The 17786-nt window shown below is 42.0% G+C and overlaps 1 protein-coding gene across 1 annotated transcript; it reads right to left on the bottom strand.

Moving 5' to 3' along the window:
- Window positions 1-175: 175 nt before the first annotated feature.
- LOC145485869 (uncharacterized) lies at window positions 176-6467 on the bottom strand. Its single transcript, XM_081464521.1, has 2 exons — window positions 6103-6467; window positions 176-4942 (listed from the first exon to the last, which is right to left on the bottom strand). Exons 1-2 carry the CDS (start codon window positions 6356-6358, stop codon window positions 2751-2753), a joined length of 2448 nt encoding a protein of 815 aa, XP_081320647.1. The 5' UTR covers window positions 6359-6467; the 3' UTR covers window positions 176-2750.
- Between the last annotated feature and the right edge of the window lie 11319 nt (window positions 6468-17786).

The raw sequence follows: 17786 nt of genomic DNA, 5'->3' as shown, positions 1-17786 counted from the left end.
CTCCCAACCAGAAGTCGATTAGCCCCCATATTCACGCCTAAAGAACGAGAAATAGACAGTGTTTTCGACTTCTGGTAGGGGGCTAATGGACGTCAAGATGGGGGCTAAACGGTTAGGGCCTAATCGACTTGGGGGCTAACGGCCGGTTACCCTTCGTGCGAGAAGCCCCCACAGCCCCCCAGCCCCAGTCCTTTACCACAAATACCCCTATAGAGACGTTCAGCGCCTAGAATTTTCACCATCTGCAACCTATCTGTACCCCTCTGATCTGATTTAAGTCTTCTTTTTTATAGAGCAAAGAATGCCCGAGTTTCTTTTGAAGCTGTGTGATATTCAGGGTAAGACTTACTCGAAATATTGACCAAAGACAAGAGAGGTTGATTCGATCATCCTCTCTTGCCAAAGAATTTTTTATTCTCTTGGAATGAGAAAATTCTTCCAGCTTACAGCAGAGCGACACGAGAGACTACATCACGAAGCACGAGTCAAGTTCTTTTCCTGCGCGGTCAACAGGCAGTATCGCGCCGGTAAAGAAATATGCCAAAAATATGCGCGCCCAAAGAGTAAACCTGGATCAAGCCTAGAGAATGGTGGACGCGGGAGGCAGGAGGTGACTCTCATATGAATAAAACGGGGATGCTCGTCGGAGCTAAATAAACCCCTAAAAGAGACCAATATGGGCGTGGTTGGAGCTTTATTTGACCCCTAAAAGCTCCCTCTTTAAACGGAATAGGTTCGATTACCAACCGCTGTTTAGGAAAGGAGTCCTCGGTAGTTGACCAGTCTCGAGAGACCAGCGGAAATCGAGCCTAAAAACAGAAATAAAAGTGTTTTTTAATTATTATTTCTTTGAGTGCACCCTAAAAGATACCGTAATTGACAGCAAAAAGTAGTAGCGTTTGGTCATGAACACCCAAGTGAGACCAGAATCCTTGATTATACCCCGAACATCCTCGATCTTTTCATATGGGAGTCGTCCCCCCAGGGGGTGACTGAGGGGTTCTGGATCACGTTTTACGGAGAAAAAAAAGAAGGCCAATTCGCAATTCACGGAAAGTAAAATAGGCCTTTCACGTTTCATAAAAGAAATGGAGACATTTTCCGCATGAACCTAGAAAGCTTATGAAGTTTTGGAACTTCATGTCCAAGGAAAAATTAAGGCTTTTGACAATATCATTTACCACCCTCCGTCTATGCAAGAAGCCACATGACCGAAACAGGCGGTAAAAATGGATCATTTTTAAGGACACGAACATGCACGGGCGGAACAAATACCCATCCATGTGAAGTACATCACACCTCCTTTTTTCGGCCAAACCGGATACGATGCGCAGAGCCAAACTACACGTGCGATGGACAGCTAACTTCGGTCTGGGTGAGATTCATCAGCTTGGCATAGCCAGACAGGATATGTCATTATTCAAGACTGAAAGAATCAACCCGGAATCACTCAAGACATGCTAGAGGCCCACTGAAGGATGTCTCTTTGTCACCTTTAGCTTCACTGAAGGTTAAGTTTATACTGTTAATGGGCCCCAGTGACTACCAACCCTTGATCGAACGTACACGTGAAACAAGATGAAAAAGCGAAACAGGATTTGAGATCGGAGGTGGGAGGAGTTGAGCCGATCGCGAGTGACAGTATCCCTTTGACAAAAATGCACCAATCCTCTCTTGTTTTCCTATCTTAAGGTTAAAGTTAAATTAAACGGTATAACTCTTACGTGCGACCAGGTTATGGAAAGTCTTAAACACTAACTTGCTCGTGAGCCTGTGAACAGGCGCCCTAATGGTGTCAGCGGCAAAATAATAAAAATATGGAGAGCTGTGGAAAGCCACCCATAGGCGACCTGGGAACTTTCTATTTTGTCGTACTACCCTCCATTAAAGAGTACTGCTCACTGAAGGCCAGCTTAAAACTGTATTTCAACGTACAACCCAGAAACTTAAGCAAGTTTTAAACCTCTACGAGAATCAAAGCTGCTAGCTGTAGCGTCCAGATCAGCTAGATGGGACATCGCGACCTTCCGCAGTGATTTTCGACTTGAAGGAAGATATATCATCACGCATACACAGCCGAATTGACATTTTTGTACAATACACCAAGCAGCAACAAGAATATGTTTGCCATCCTTTATTACTAAATAATTACTACGGTTAATTTATTACAAAAGCTGTTTACCATTCAAATGTATTCACTCAAATGTAGCTCATTGGCTACTTTGGTCACTGTACACAATTAAATATTGTTTCTTCTAGTTAATTTCTATCTGTATTTATTTTTCCTATATCATTGTAAACCATCTTACGTTAAGTTGTTTTTCTGTAAATAGTGTGCGATAAAAAAAACTGAAACTGAAACACTCTGCTTTAGCTGTATACATGTATTAGAAAATCTGTTTATTGTAGCAACTTTTATTCTTTAAAATATATCTAATTTCTTCTTTTGTACAATCATAAAGTTTACGTGGAGTTTCCTCACATAATCAATCAATTAATCATTTATTAAGACGCGTAACGTCTGGCTTTGAGCTAAAAGTAAGTACAAACTACATACGTGTTAACAAAACGTAGTAATAATCTCTTGGGGATACATTTATAACAGGGAAATCACAGCAGATCCTTTGTAGCTCTTAGAGCTGGAAAATCTGTACAGCATACTTAACCAATCAGATACAAAACGGTTCGCGCCTCTTTTCACGCGCTTGCTACAGGCCAGGTTGATAAGTATCACAGTGAATACCTCGAGCTCATTCGCTGATATATAGGACTAAATAAGCTCCCATTAGAAGCGCGAAGGAAGACAATATGTGCCATAGGTCATGGTAATCAAAGAAACCCACTACCGCGCAGGCTTGGTTCAGATCACGAGAGATTTCGGGAGGTTTCACTTTATCTGTCGTTGCCTTCAGGGAAAAAATCCAGACCGCAGTACCCATAACCCCTAGCGTGGCCAAAACATACGAGCCTTGGAAGATGCGGAATGCAACTTTTTTAATCGTCCAATGAGAGCGCTCGCTTCGCCAGAACTTAATCACAACTTTGCCAATAATGGCAAGAAGGCAAGCTAATATGCAACTGAACAAAAACATGTTCGGAAAATTTGTTTTAAACAACACGGGGAGAACAATGCTCGCAAGCGCCACGATTACAATGAATATCACAGCCTTCGTTAGCGCATCGCACCTTTTAAAATCGCCCCAACTTGATATGTTGTAAAATAGCTTTACACCCGCCCATGAAAAAATGATGATATAATATACTACCAGACAAAGTACAAAAAAAATTTGCATTCCTAAACTCAAGCTCCGAGTATTGGAATAGTACAAAGAACCGAAGTAATTGAACACATACAGCGGAACTATGAAGTAAAGGAAAAAATTGCTGGCATCCACAGGCTGTTGGATTTCCTGACCATTAGCGCACTCTTTGAAACTGATGCCATTGTACAATGAAAGAACAATCAAACCTGAAATGACGAACATGAACGCAGTATCGAACTGGAAAGTTAATTTGGTGGGGCAAAAATGATATAACATGGAAAAGCAACCCTCAAAAATTAACCCCCAGGCAAAGGCGTAGCCGATGGAAAAGGTATATTTTCTCTTATGCGCTTCAGCATGCAATAAAATGGCTTCCTCTGGGTTGGTTAGTAGAGGTGGAACAGACATTGTAGCAAAATGCGCATTAATGTTGGGGCATTTCAGGACATGCTTAGGCAGTTCAACTTGATTAACGGGCAGACGGGGGGTTTTGAGTCTGTTCCTGCGTTCCATTCTATGACACCAGGCCAGCAGCTCAGCTTCCATGATCCACACGGACCAACAGAGAATCAAGCCGTGAATCATGTACGCTAAATTGCTTATCATCAAGTTGAACGGGATGTCATATCCACTCACTCTATAGCACAGGTCATTGTAATAACACCTGTCCCTGTCGCCATCCTGAATCATCAGATGCCAATCTTCAAAGACAAACTGAAACGCGCCCACCAAAAGGACAAAGCCAACAATGCACGTGGTGTAAGAGAACGTCTTGGGTCCTTTAGTGAACCAGTGGTGAAACAAAACGTTTTTCATGGCACGAGCCACTTCCTTCCAGGTCAATGGTTTCCGGTCTCTTGATCCGCGCAACAGTGGGCGTAGCTCGTCACTTTCTCCTCCGTTTTGTCCCCAGCAAGACGAAAACAGGCTTTTTAGATTGGCTTTAAAGCCAGTGCCAGAAATAGAGAAACTGGCATTAGTACCGTCATCAAGGTGACTGTCCTCGTGCGCTAGGATATACGGTTCTCTGAAACATAACAACGCCCACAACGCCACCACGATACCTCCAAAGAAAGACGTACCGATTAAAAAATAGAACGGTTTACCGTAGTCGTAGTCAAACGAGCTTGTCAGAGTTAATCGTACAGTTTTTGTGACATTTCCACCATCAGGTTTGTCCTTCAGTGCTATGCCGATGAACCAGGCGGCGCCCGAATCGTTCAGAGGAGGTACAGAAGCTTTAGACAGAGTAATCCGCCCCTTTTTATCAAAGCTTAGCCTCAAAGATCCGCCATTGTAATCAAGATACTTAATGTCGTTAGCTGCGACCTTTTTGCAAGTGTGGGACACTTTTAAGTAAGCTGAAATCGTTGAATTTGACTCCACGGTGATATCGAGTTGTTTCTTGGAGATTCCCTTCATTGGCTTGAACTGAAATATCTGCGATGGGGACTGTGTTGAGATGTCAAAGCTCACTTCTTTACCTAATGTCACATTCGGCACGTCATCATAAATTTCAGCGGTGTAACTTACGTTTGGGGTTCCTGTAAATTGCACCAGATAACCCTGGCCAGATTTCTGTGGGCACGTGCTCATCTTTCTCCAGGAGCCAGTAACAGGAATATCTAGCTGACCTAGCGAAGCCTCATCAGCATCATAGACTGCCACATGAAGTGCTCCTAGCAGAACAAAGAGATTAGCGGCAAATTAATTAGTTTCTAGAGAAACCTCTGTGCTGGTTTGCGTGCGAGTGAACAAATGCGTTGAGTCTTTGTTTGGGCATGACTCATTCAGACTCATTCAGCTTCATTCACAAGGCCCCGTCTACACTACGTGGGAGAAGTTTGAAAACGACGTCGTCACTCTGAAAACGCAGACGCCTAGTTTTCACGACAGCGCATCAAATGTTTTCCGTCCACACTACGCCGGAGAAATTTGAAACCGCAATAATCAGCGGTCTTTTTAGATTTGAGCAAACCTCAGGCAGGCAGGGAAATCACATTATGATGTCATTATTATGTCATCGTTTTCGTCCAGATGAAAACGAAAAGCTGGGGTTTTCAAATTTCTCCGGTTTGAAGAGCAAAGAGCGTTTTTGAAAAAGGTCCGTTTTGGTAACGGATCACTGTAGAAGGTAGACCTAATCGTAAAAGTAAAGCTGCATTTTCAAATTTCTCCTGCGTAGTATGGACGGAGCCTTAATTATCGAAGCCTGTTCCAGGCTCTCGGTCAGTGTGGACGATCGAAAAAGCGGGAGGGCGACGAGCGGGATCAGCGACGAGCGGGATCAGGTACGAGCGGGTATCCTTTTTTGTCCCAGACCCTGCTCGTCGACCGCTTGCTTGTTCCAGTCGAGCGATTTTATATCGATTCTAAGAATTGTAACGCAATACCGCTCACGCAACTCATTCCTACTGTCCGAAGAAATTGAAACTGGAAGCTTTCCGTGAATAGATGCCACTCGCGTCAGAAATTTGAAATTTTACAACATCGCTAAGTAAAAATTCGAAGGATTTTATAGTGATTACTGACTGTTGTGACGTATTTCAGAGACAAATCACATTTAAGTGTTGCTATATTAAATAGTCCGCGGAACTGGTTCCCTACCGATGGAAATTAAAATGAACCCCGTAAGAAAACGTAGAGAACAGTAGCCTAACAGAAGCACTTTATATGCACTCCTCCCCAAGCAATAACAAGAGGAGAAACCCTTAGCCAACAATGAGGCACTTCAGTTTCGGTTTGAGTAACATAATTTTTGTGTTCGATCGGTATATAAACTACAAGTGCATAAGCAACATTCTCCGAACGGTGTGAAATGAAATACAAACTAACTTACCGCGAGTTGCTCCATAAGTTTTGGCTTTAACATGTAAGAAACTTTCCTTTGAGTCCGTCCTTACGATACACGAGTGAGACAGTGTTCTGGAAAGCGGAAGCTGCCTGGAAAACGTGAGAGGAGTAATCGATGGCGACAAATTTTGCTCTGGTCCTTCTTTCAGTTTCGTGCCATCAAAATTGCATTCATAAACAAGGCCTGCACATAATACAGACCAAATCAAGCAGAGCAGCTGAGTAAAAGCCAACCGGAGCATGGTCGATGTTTTGAACGACCAAAGAGTGATGCCACAATGTATTTATAACTATACCTGTAACTTTGCTTTTAGAGCGGAACTTGATGCCGGAAACTACGAGTCACGTGAATATGAGAGACCAATAGGAAACCCGTCATTTTTCCGGGAAAACCATGCGTCTAAAATTGTTTCACGTCTCCCAATTTGTAATGCATACCTATATGGATCTTCTTTTAATTATGGACCACCTGGTTTAATTGATATTCAAAATGCTTTGTTTACTATGGTTTTGTATCGGCGTGCATCAGTGGACTTGTCACGCAATCAAGCTCCTGAGTTCATTTGTTCAGTAAGATAACTTTTCATAGGTCTAGAATTACACTAAATAAATCAGTGGCGGATCCAGTCTAGACCTTGAGCTAAGGAGGGAGGGGGTTGGGGGGGGGGGGTGTTTTGTTTACCCTATCGGCTTTTCTTCTTTCTGTGATTTCTTCTTTTTTTACCCAAAATAAAAGGGGGAGGGGTGAGCGGGCCGCCCGGGCCCCTCCCCTAGATCCGCCACTGTAAATAAAGTGGTAACTGACTGGTATGTACTTACCAGGGGTATCTAATCGATGATCAATGACATCAATGAATAATCAATGAGTAATCGATGGGTAATCAACTGATTATTCATTGATAATTGGCGATGATCAATGAGATGAGGTGAAACGAGGTTGCACAGTGTAATACTGAAAAGAATTCATTGCAATCGAGTGCTGAAAGGAAAACATAAATCGTGGGGTTTTCAGACTGAGTGGTCATTTAAGGGGGCAGCCTACCTTCATTTTCATACATTTTATGAACACAGTGCTCTCGCAAGCTTTAAAAGATATACCAATCATCTATACATCAAATTAAACTGCAAAAAATACTCTATCACACTGGAAATTGAAAAATGGCAATTGTTAAATCCAGAAAGCACACTGGCCACCATACACCCAGGTCCCTAATTGTGCAATCACTCATCTTCTGGCAACAGTGCCAAATTTACTTTATTATATTGAGGGCCAATTAAATCTTTTCAAGCAAGAGTAACAGTAACTCTGTGCAACAAACCTGGAAACTGCATTGCTACCCTAATTTACAGTTATGAAATGACGGGATGAATTATAAACCCCAAAAATAGCCTACCGGTAACAATACAACATTGAAAAAGCTAGCAACATTTCTGGTTATCAAAAATAAAGACTGTTAAAGGTTCATTGCACAGAAAATTTATCACAGATTCTAAAAATGTATGGTTTATGGGTACTTTTCTTTAAACCTTTGCATCTACATTTGCCAAACGGTGTCTAATTTGGCCCGAAAAGTGTTTTTGAGAAAATCAAGGAAAACTTTCACTTGCGACAATGTCTCTCAAAATCCTCCAGGAACATAAGTGTCTCCCTCTCTTTCAATGTTATGTTCCTCCTCATGCCTTCTGTCACTCCTCCTTTGCTGTCTTGCTTCCAAGGCACCGACTCGTGACTTTTTTCTTGCATGGTATGTGCGTTTACTGTCTTCCTTGTCAGCAGCTTCAGAAACATACTGTCCTGGATTGAGGTCACACTTCCTCATGATGTTTGCAGTAGTGTGTGCACCATCATTAAAACGTGCCACAGCCAAGGCACATGCTGTCTCCACAGAACTCAGGCCAACGAATGAATCTTTTGGGCATAAGCCCCAAACAACAGAGTTCAGGGACTCATTTTGGCTTTGATTAGCCCCTTCAAGGCAGTGATTCAGCAAGTCATCTGCAGATAAGGCTTCAAAAGTTGGCTTGATCACTTCCACTACAGCTGGGGCCAAGGGAGACTTGTGTTGGTAACTATCAGTTCCTTTTGCCTGATCCTGCTGCCACCCACACCATGAAGTTTCACCCTCTGGGCAGTAATCATGTTGAGGGTTTTCATCTGAGGAAGCAGAGTGGTACAATATGGCCCAGATTGCTCTTCTCATTCCGTCTTTGTTTTGCTTGTGGCTCCGTATGGCCTTGCCATAGTATTTCTGAAACAAGTCAATTTTAGTGTCAGTCAAACGGTCTCTCCCTCCAATAGTCTTTCCGTCTTCAAGCTTCCTCCCCTTGTACATATTCTTGAGATCACGAAGCCTTCGCCCCATTCTCTTCTGTACATGACCAACACAGTCTTCCTTCGCAATATCAGTGTCACCATAAGGTTTCAGTTCCACAACACTGCCATGGTTTTTGCAATCTCCATCTGAAATCATAGTGACATATCTCAGCTTGTTTTGCTCAATAGATCGAGAATAAATGTCAACAGTGCATTGCATTTCCATTGAATTTGCTGATCCTTCATGGGTAATGTCGCAGACATGAGATGCTTTCCAACAAAGGTAATCCTGCAAGGGTCTCTCGTCCTGCTTGTCCCAGTAGTTACACTCATAACAACATTTTGACTTTATTTCATAATCAATGACTTTGCCAGTTTGCCAGGAAAGGGCAAACACAGCTCCATAAAGGGAACTATGTCCCCTTTTCATCCATGTACCATCAATGGTGATGGCAATGTCAGCCAGATCATCTTCTCCACAATTGTTTATCTCCCTTATCTCCTTGACAGCTGCACTCATGCTCTCCTTAGCTTCCAAAATAGCCGCATCCTTGATATGTTTTGAATGCTTCTCGTAACTTCTTTTGGCCATGGGCCCAGGGATGTCCAAAGTACTGCATATCTTTGACAATGCTACATAACCTCGTCCAATTAACTTGGAAGCAAAAACAGCACCCCTATTTACTGGGAAAAACCGTCCTGTCTTGCAATCAGTATTAAAGGAGGTTTCTTCGCCACATTCAACGCATTTGAAGGTCATCTGGAATGCCAATCCCATTCTTCCATCCTCGCGAAGAAGCAGAGAGCCTTCTTTGCAGTTTTTGCAAACCGCAACTTGCTCAATCGCCGAAACAAGGCTTTCGACATCAAAAATTCGCCGTCCTGAACAATCTTCTTCAAGATCAAAAATTTCTTCTTCCGATTCATCTTCCTTGAGATCAGACAGCCGTCGCTTTCCACTAACAATCTTCTCCTCTGAGGCAGTTTCCGTTGACAACTTCTTGCCGCCATCTTAGTTTTGACTTGTTTCGCCAAGCAATTCGTTCTGGGGCAGTAAACTGGTTGCCAGCAAACTTCCTCTTCTTTCTTTTCTGAGAACGGAACTTCCGAGACATTTTTTAAAAGCTAAACAATAGAAAAATTCCCTAGAATTGAACCCAAGCAACGAAAACAAATCGAGTGGCTTGATACTCTGTGTAACACACACAAACTGTATTCACTTGGGCCCAGTCCTTCTAGGAAGCAAACGCTTTGTTTTTCCTTCCAGTTCTGATCCATTTCGCACAATATAGAGCGCCTTATTTACTGATAAACAACATTCGTTGCCATGGCAACGAGATACCGCGAATTTCAAACTCCTCGGAAAAATGATAAAAACCTGGAAAATTGAAAAAATTCTTCGCGCATTAGTTTCTTTAATACCTGAAACACACTAACAGCCCTCAATAAAATTTTTCAAAATTTTAAACTTTTTTGACAAAATGAAGGTAGGCTGGCCCCTTAAAGGAAGCCCGTTTCGATTGTTCACCGTTTTGGCAGCCATTTTAGCGAACACTAATGTCCCGGGGGGGGGGGCACGGCCATATATGGGCTTCATAGGTATGTGCCACTGTGAAGGGTATGGTTTTCAAGCAGTTTACTCTAGGATAGGGTATATAAATCAGAGCGTTTGGGTCTAGAATAGGGTATAATTTTTCACAAAACTGACTAGTTGGTCGAAGATTTTATCTAGACTAAGGAAACCAGGAATTGCCACTCAAAAATATAAAAAAATCAAATCGGCAAGTTTAAATTTATGCAAATCAGCCTCAACAGTGTCGATAGATTGGGGGATTTGGGGAAATTACTCTAGTATAGGGTAACAAAATTCAGCTGAACTAGCTCTGGTATAGGCTAAGGGTTCCAGGGTCCCAGCGGCACATCCCCACCCAGAAATTCCCAAAGTACCCCCCTGGGACTAATGGTCATTCCAAATACGCTAGAAAATTACGCAGAATAGTGCACTAAGTTACTCAGGTTTATGTACATCACTGAGTTTCAATGAAATTGGTTGCAAACAGTGTAACGAAAACGACCTACCGTATTTTCTTTACAATAAGTACGGTAATACAATTGAGAGTCTGACCTCTATACAGACAACTCTGTACGTAACTCTACTCCTCTATAGATAGCACTGCAGTATGAATCATACCTGAGTACCCGCTCTTTCAGTTGTAATCGGAGTTGACAAATTAAAAAAATATATATACTGTAAACAACGAAATTACCACATGGCTTCCGTTTTTGTTACTTTCAAGTACCGTACATAAAATCCGCGAAAAATTATTCCCAAATGAGTAAAGTGTCGCGAAAATTTGTTCCGGCGAAACTCGAAAAATCCAAAATCCGCGAAATTAAACTCCCGCGAAAATTTGATGCCCTGATGCCCTGAGCTATGATTCCGGACAGATTCTTTTATTTTTAAGACCAACGCAGAGGATAAAATGTAACTAAAGACAGTTAATGAATATCTCAATTTTTCCTTCGTTACTTTACACTTGAATGGCCCATTGTTCGGTTTGTTTCACTACAACTGTTGATAGTTTGAAATAAAATCAGTCCCACGGCTAACAGATATAGGGTCATATAGCGAGAGGGTGCTTGGATTGCATTGATTTTCAAAAAGAATTTCACCTCACTTAGTTTGGTAATTGGCCCTCAATTCTCCTAATCAGCATATATAACAAAGGGTGAACGTTGTAAGGAGAATTATTTGTAAGATTGCAATCGAAGTTGACTGATCAGCGCTGTGTTCAATCATGCCAATGTCGTGATTCTGTGCCAAAAAATAGTAACAAACACTGTAGGCGTGGTTTAAATTTCCTTCCGGTTTATCGAAAGTTACAACTGATCGGCTCTCTCGCGTAGACAAGGAGAGTGATGCGTGGAGCAAAGATATCTACAAGCGCGCAAGATAGAGAGAATTCTCGATTAACTGGTCGCGATACAAACGTAGAAAATAAGCGATGTATGCCATTTTGAATGTTCCCTGTCTGTTGTACGTCTGGGTGTCTTTCATGCTTAATCGGACTTCTGCAGAGACGCTTACAAATGCCTGCACTTCATTCCTTCAAGTGAAAAGATGGAATGTCTCAGAAACCAAGGGGCTTGGATTTCGCTTCAAAACTATCCTATACTCTATCACACTGGAAATTGAAAAATGGCAATTGTTAAATCCAGAAAGCACACTGGCCACCATACACCCAGGTCCCTAATTGTGCAATCACTCATCTTCTGGCAACAGTGCCAAATTTACTTTATTATATTGAGGGCCAATTAAATCTTTTCAAGCAAGAGTAACAGTAACTCTGTGCAACAAACCTGGAAACTGCATTGCTACCCTAATTTACAGTTATGAAATGACGGGATGAATTATAAACCCCAAAAATAGCCTACCGGTAACAATACAACATTGAAAAAGCTAGCAACATTTCTGGTTATCAAAAATAAAGACTGTTAAAGGTTCATTGCACAGAAAATTTATCACAGATTCTAAAAATGTATGGTTTATGGGTACTTTTCTTTAAACCTTTGCATCTACATTTGCCAAACGGTGTCTAATTTGGCCCGAAAAGTGTTTTTGAGAAAATCAAGGAAAACTTTCACTTGCGACAATGTCTCTCAAAATCCTCCAGGAACATAAGTGTCTCCCTCTCTTTCAATGTTATGTTCCTCCTCATGCCTTCTGTCACTCCTCCTTTGCTGTCTTGCTTCCAAGGCACCGACTCGTGACTTTTTTCTTGCATGGTATGTGCGTTTACTGTCTTCCTTGTCAGCAGCTTCAGAAACATACTGTCCTGGATTGAGGTCACACTTCCTCATGATGTTTGCAGTAGTGTGTGCACCATCATTAAAACGTGCCACAGCCAAGGCACATGCTGTCTCCACAGAACTCAGGCCAACGAATGAATCTTTTGGGCATAAGCCCCAAACAACAGAGTTCAGGGACTCATTTTGGCTTTGATTAGCCCCTTCAAGGCAGTGATTCAGCAAGTCATCTGCAGATAAGGCTTCAAAAGTTGGCTTGATCACTTCCACTACAGCTGGGGCCAAGGGAGACTTGTGTTGGTAACTATCAGTTCCTTTTGCCTGATCCTGCTGCCACCCACACCATGAAGTTTCACCCTCTGGGCAGTAATCATGTTGAGGGTTTTCATCTGAGGAAGCAGAGTGGTACAATATGGCCCAGATTGCTCTTCTCATTCCGTCTTTGTTTTGCTTGTGGCTCCGTATGGCCTTGCCATAGTATTTCTGAAACAAGTCAATTTTAGTGTCAGTCAAACGGTCTCTCCCTCCAATAGTCTTTCCGTCTTCAAGCTTCCTCCCCTTGTACATATTCTTGAGATCACGAAGCCTTCGCCCCATTCTCTTCTGTACATGACCAACACAGTCTTCCTTCGCAATATCAGTGTCACCATAAGGTTTCAGTTCCACAACACTGCCATGGTTTTTGCAATCTCCATCTGAAATCATAGTGACATATCTCAGCTTGTTTTGCTCAATAGATCGAGAATAAATGTCAACAGTGCATTGCATTTCCATTGAATTTGCTGATCCTTCATGGGTAATGTCGCAGACATGAGATGCTTTCCAACAAAGGTAATCCTGCAAGGGTCTCTCGTCCTGCTTGTCCCAGTAGTTACACTCATAACAACATTTTGACTTTATTTCATAATCAATGACTTTGCCAGTTTGCCAGGAAAGGGCAAACACAGCTCCATAAAGGGAACTATGTCCCCTTTTCATCCATGTACCATCAATGGTGATGGCAATGTCAGCCAGATCATCTTCTCCACAATTGTTTATCTCCCTTATCTCCTTGACAGCTGCACTCATGCTCTCCTTAGCTTCCAAAATAGCCGCATCCTTGATATGTTTTGAATGCTTCTCGTAACTTCTTTTGGCCATGGGCCCAGGGATGTCCAAAGTACTGCATATCTTTGACAATGCTACATAACCTCGTCCAATTAACTTGGAAGCAAAAACAGCACCCCTATTTACTGGGAAAAACCGTCCTGTCTTGCAATCAGTATTAAAGGAGGTTTCTTCGCCACATTCAACGCATTTGAAGGTCATCTGGAATGCCAATCCCATTCTTCCATCCTCGCGAAGAAGCAGAGAGCCTTCTTTGCAGTTTTTGCAAACCGCAACTTGCTCAATCGCCGAAACAAGGCTTTCGACATCAAAAATTCGCCGTCCTGAACAATCTTCTTCAAGATCAAAAATTTCTTCTTCCGATTCATCTTCCTTGAGATCAGACAGCCGTCGCTTTCCACTAACAATCTTCTCCTCTGAGGCAGTTTCCGTTGACAACTTCTTGCCGCCATCTTAGTTTTGACTTGTTTCGCCAAGCAATTCGTTCTGGGGCAGTAAACTGGTTGCCAGCAAACTTCCTCTTCTTTCTTTTCTGAGAACGGAACTTCCGAGACATTTTTTAAAAGCTAAACAATAGAAAAATTCCCTAGAATTGAACCCAAGCAACGAAAACAAATCGAGTGGCTTGATACTCTGTGTAACACACACAAACTGTATTCACTTGGGCCCAGTCCTTCTAGGAAGCAAACGCTTTGTTTTTCCTTCCAGTTCTGATCCATTTCGCACAATATAGAGCGCCTTATTTACTGATAAACAACATTCGTTGCCATGGCAACGAGATACCGCGAATTTCAAACTCCTCGGAAAAATGATAAAAACCTGGAAAATTGAAAAAATTCTTCGCGCATTAGTTTCTTTAATACCTGAAACACACTAACAGCCCTCAATAAAATTTTTCAAAATTTTAAACTTTTTTGACAAAATGAAGGTAGGCTGGCCCCTTAAAGGAAGCCCGTTTCGATTGTTCACCGTTTTGGCAGCCATTTTAGCGAACACTAATGTCCCGGGGGGGGGGGCACGGCCATATATGGGCTTCATAGGTATGTGCCACTGTGAAGGGTATGGTTTTCAAGCAGTTTACTCTAGGATAGGGTATATAAATCAGAGCGTTTGGGTCTAGAATAGGGTATAATTTTTCACAAAACTGACTAGTTGGTCGAAGATTTTATCTAGACTAAGGAAACCAGGAATTGCCACTCAAAAATATAAAAAAATCAAATCGGCAAGTTTAAATTTATGCAAATCAGCCTCAACAGTGTCGATAGATTGGGGGATTTGGGGAAATTACTCTAGTATAGGGTAACAAAATTCAGCTGAACTAGCTCTGGTATAGGCTAAGGGTTCCAGGGTCCCAGCGGCACATCCCCACCCAGAAATTCCCAAAGTACCCCCCTGGGACTAATGGTCATTCCAAATACGCTAGAAAATTACGCAGAATAGTGCACTAAGTTACTCAGGTTTATGTACATCACTGAGTTTCAATGAAATTGGTTGCAAACAGTGTAACGAAAACGACCTACCGTATTTTCTTTACAATAAGTACGGTAATACAATTGAGAGTCTGACCTCTATACAGACAACTCTGTACGTAACTCTACTCCTCTATAGATAGCACTGCAGTATGAATCATACCTGAGTACCCGCTCTTTCAGTTGTAATCGGAGTTGACAAATTAAAAAAATATATATACTGTAAACAACGAAATTACCACATGGCTTCCGTTTTTGTTACTTTCAAGTACCGTACATAAAATCCGCGAAAAATTATTCCCAAATGAGTAAAGTGTCGCGAAAATTTGTTCCGGCGAAACTCGAAAAATCCAAAATCCGCGAAATTAAACTCCCGCGAAAATTTGATGCCCTGATGCCCTGAGCTATGATTCCGGACAGATTCTTTTATTTTTAAGACCAACGCAGAGGATAAAATGTAACTAAAGACAGTTAATGAATATCTCAATTTTTCCTTCGTTACTTTACACTTGAATGGCCCATTGTTCGGTTTGTTTCACTACAACTGTTGATAGTTTGAAATAAAATCAGTCCCACGGCTAACAGATATAGGGTCATATAGCGAGAGGGTGCTTGGATTGCATTGATTTTCAAAAAGAATTTCACCTCACTTAGTTTGGTAATTGGCCCTCAATTCTCCTAATCAGCATATATAACAAAGGGTGAACGTTGTAAGGAGAATTATTTGTAAGATTGCAATCGAAGTTGACTGATCAGCGCTGTGTTCAATCATGCCAATGTCGTGATTCTGTGCCAAAAAATAGTAACAAACACTGTAGGCGTGGTTTAAATTTCCTTCCGGTTTATCGAAAGTTACAACTGATCGGCTCTCTCGCGTAGACAAGGAGAGTGATGCGTGGAGCAAAGATATCTACAAGCGCGCAAGATAGAGAGAATTCTCGATTAACTGGTCGCGATACAAACGTAGAAAATAAGCGATGTATGCCATTTTGAATGTTCCCTGTCTGTTGTACGTCTGGGTGTCTTTCATGCTTAATCGGACTTCTGCAGAGACGCTTACAAATGCCTGCACTTCATTCCTTCAAGTGAAAAGATGGAATGTCTCAGAAACCAAGGGGCTTGGATTTCGCTTCAAAACTATCCTATACTCTATCACACTGGAAATTGAAAAATGGCAATTGTTAAATCCAGAAAGCACACTGGCCACCATACACCCAGGTCCCTAATTGTGCAATCACTCATCTTCTGGCAACAGTGCCAAATTTACTTTATTATATTGAGGGCCAATTAAATCTTTTCAAGCAAGAGTAACAGTAACTCTGTGCAACAAACCTGGAAACTGCATTGCTACCCTAATTTACAGTTATGAAATGACGGGATGAATTATAAACCCCAAAAATAGCCTACCGGTAACAATACAACATTGAAAAAGCTAGCAACATTTCTGGTTATCAAAAATAAAGACTGTTAAAGGTTCATTGCACAGAAAATTTATCACAGATTCTAAAAATGTATGGTTTATGGGTACTTTTCTTTAAACCTTTGCATCTACATTTGCCAAACGGTGTCTAATTTGGCCCGAAAAGTGTTTTTGAGAAAATCAAGGAAAACTTTCACTTGCGACAATGTCTCTCAAAATCCTCCAGGAACATAAGTGTCTCCCTCTCTTTCAATGTTATGTTCCTCCTCATGCCTTCTGTCACTCCTCCTTTGCTGTCTTGCTTCCAAGGCACCGACTCGTGACTTTTTTCTTGCATGGTATGTGCGTTTACTGTCTTCCTTGTCAGCAGCTTCAGAAACATACTGTCCTGGATTGAGGTCACACTTCCTCATGATGTTTGCAGTAGTGTGTGCACCATCATTAAAACGTGCCACAGCCAAGGCACATGCTGTCTCCACAGAACTCAGGCCAACGAATGAATCTTTTGGGCATAAGCCCCAAACAACAGAGTTCAGGGACTCATTTTGGCTTTGATTAGCCCCTTCAAGGCAGTGATTCAGCAAGTCATCTGCAGATAAGGCTTCAAAAGTTGGCTTGATCACTTCCACTACAGCTGGGGCCAAGGGAGACTTGTGTTGGTAACTATCAGTTCCTTTTGCCTGATCCTGCTGCCACCCACACCATGAAGTTTCACCCTCTGGGCAGTAATCATGTTGAGGGTTTTCATCTGAGGAAGCAGAGTGGTACAATATGGCCCAGATTGCTCTTCTCATTCCGTCTTTGTTTTGCTTGTGGCTCCGTATGGCCTTGCCATAGTATTTCTGAAACAAGTCAATTTTAGTGTCAGTCAAACGGTCTCTCCCTCCAATAGTCTTTCCGTCTTCAAGCTTCCTCCCCTTGTACATATTCTTGAGATCACGAAGCCTTCGCCCCATTCTCTTCTGTACATGACCAACACAGTCTTCCTTCGCAATATCAGTGTCACCATAAGGTTTCAGTTCCACAACACTGCCATGGTTTTTGCAATCTCCATCTGAAATCATAGTGACATATCTCAGCTTGTTTTGCTCAATAGATCGAGAATAAATGTCAACAGTGCATTGCATTTCCATTGAATTTGCTGATCCTTCATGGGTAATGTCGCAGACATGAGATGCTTTCCAACAAAGGTAATCCTGCAAGGGTCTCTCGTCCTGCTTGTCCCAGTAGTTACACTCATAACAACATTTTGACTTTATTTCATAATCAATGACTTTGCCAGTTTGCCAGGAAAGGGCAAACACAGCTCCATAAAGGGAACTATGTCCCCTTTTCATCCATGTACCATCAATGGTGATGGCAATGTCAGCCAGATCATCTTCTCCACAATTGTTTATCTCCCTTATCTCCTTGACAGCTGCACTCATGCTCTCCTTAGCTTCCAAAATAGCCGCATCCTTGATATGTTTTGAATGCTTCTCGTAACTTCTTTTGGCCATGGGCCCAGGGATGTCCAAAGTACTGCATATCTTTGACAATGCTACATAACCTCG

This window comes from Orbicella franksi, chromosome 4, assembly GCF_964199315.1.
Source record: "Orbicella franksi chromosome 4, jaOrbFran1.1, whole genome shotgun sequence".
NCBI classification, from domain to species: domain Eukaryota; kingdom Metazoa; phylum Cnidaria; class Anthozoa; order Scleractinia; family Merulinidae; genus Orbicella; species Orbicella franksi.
Note: the sequence above shows the minus strand (reverse complement) of the source record. Positions and strands in the feature narration are given on the sequence as shown.

Bases quoted from the DNA above. Each gene is read 5' to 3' on its own strand.
- LOC145485869 (XM_081464521.1), bottom strand. From the start codon at position 6,358: ATGCTCCGGTTGGCTTTTACTCAGCTGCTCTGCTTGATTTGGTCTGTA. The intron at 4,943-6,102 runs GTAAGTTAGTTT...TTGTTCTGCTAG, and splicing joins AACTTATGGAGCAACTCGCG to GAGCACTTCATGTGGCAGTC.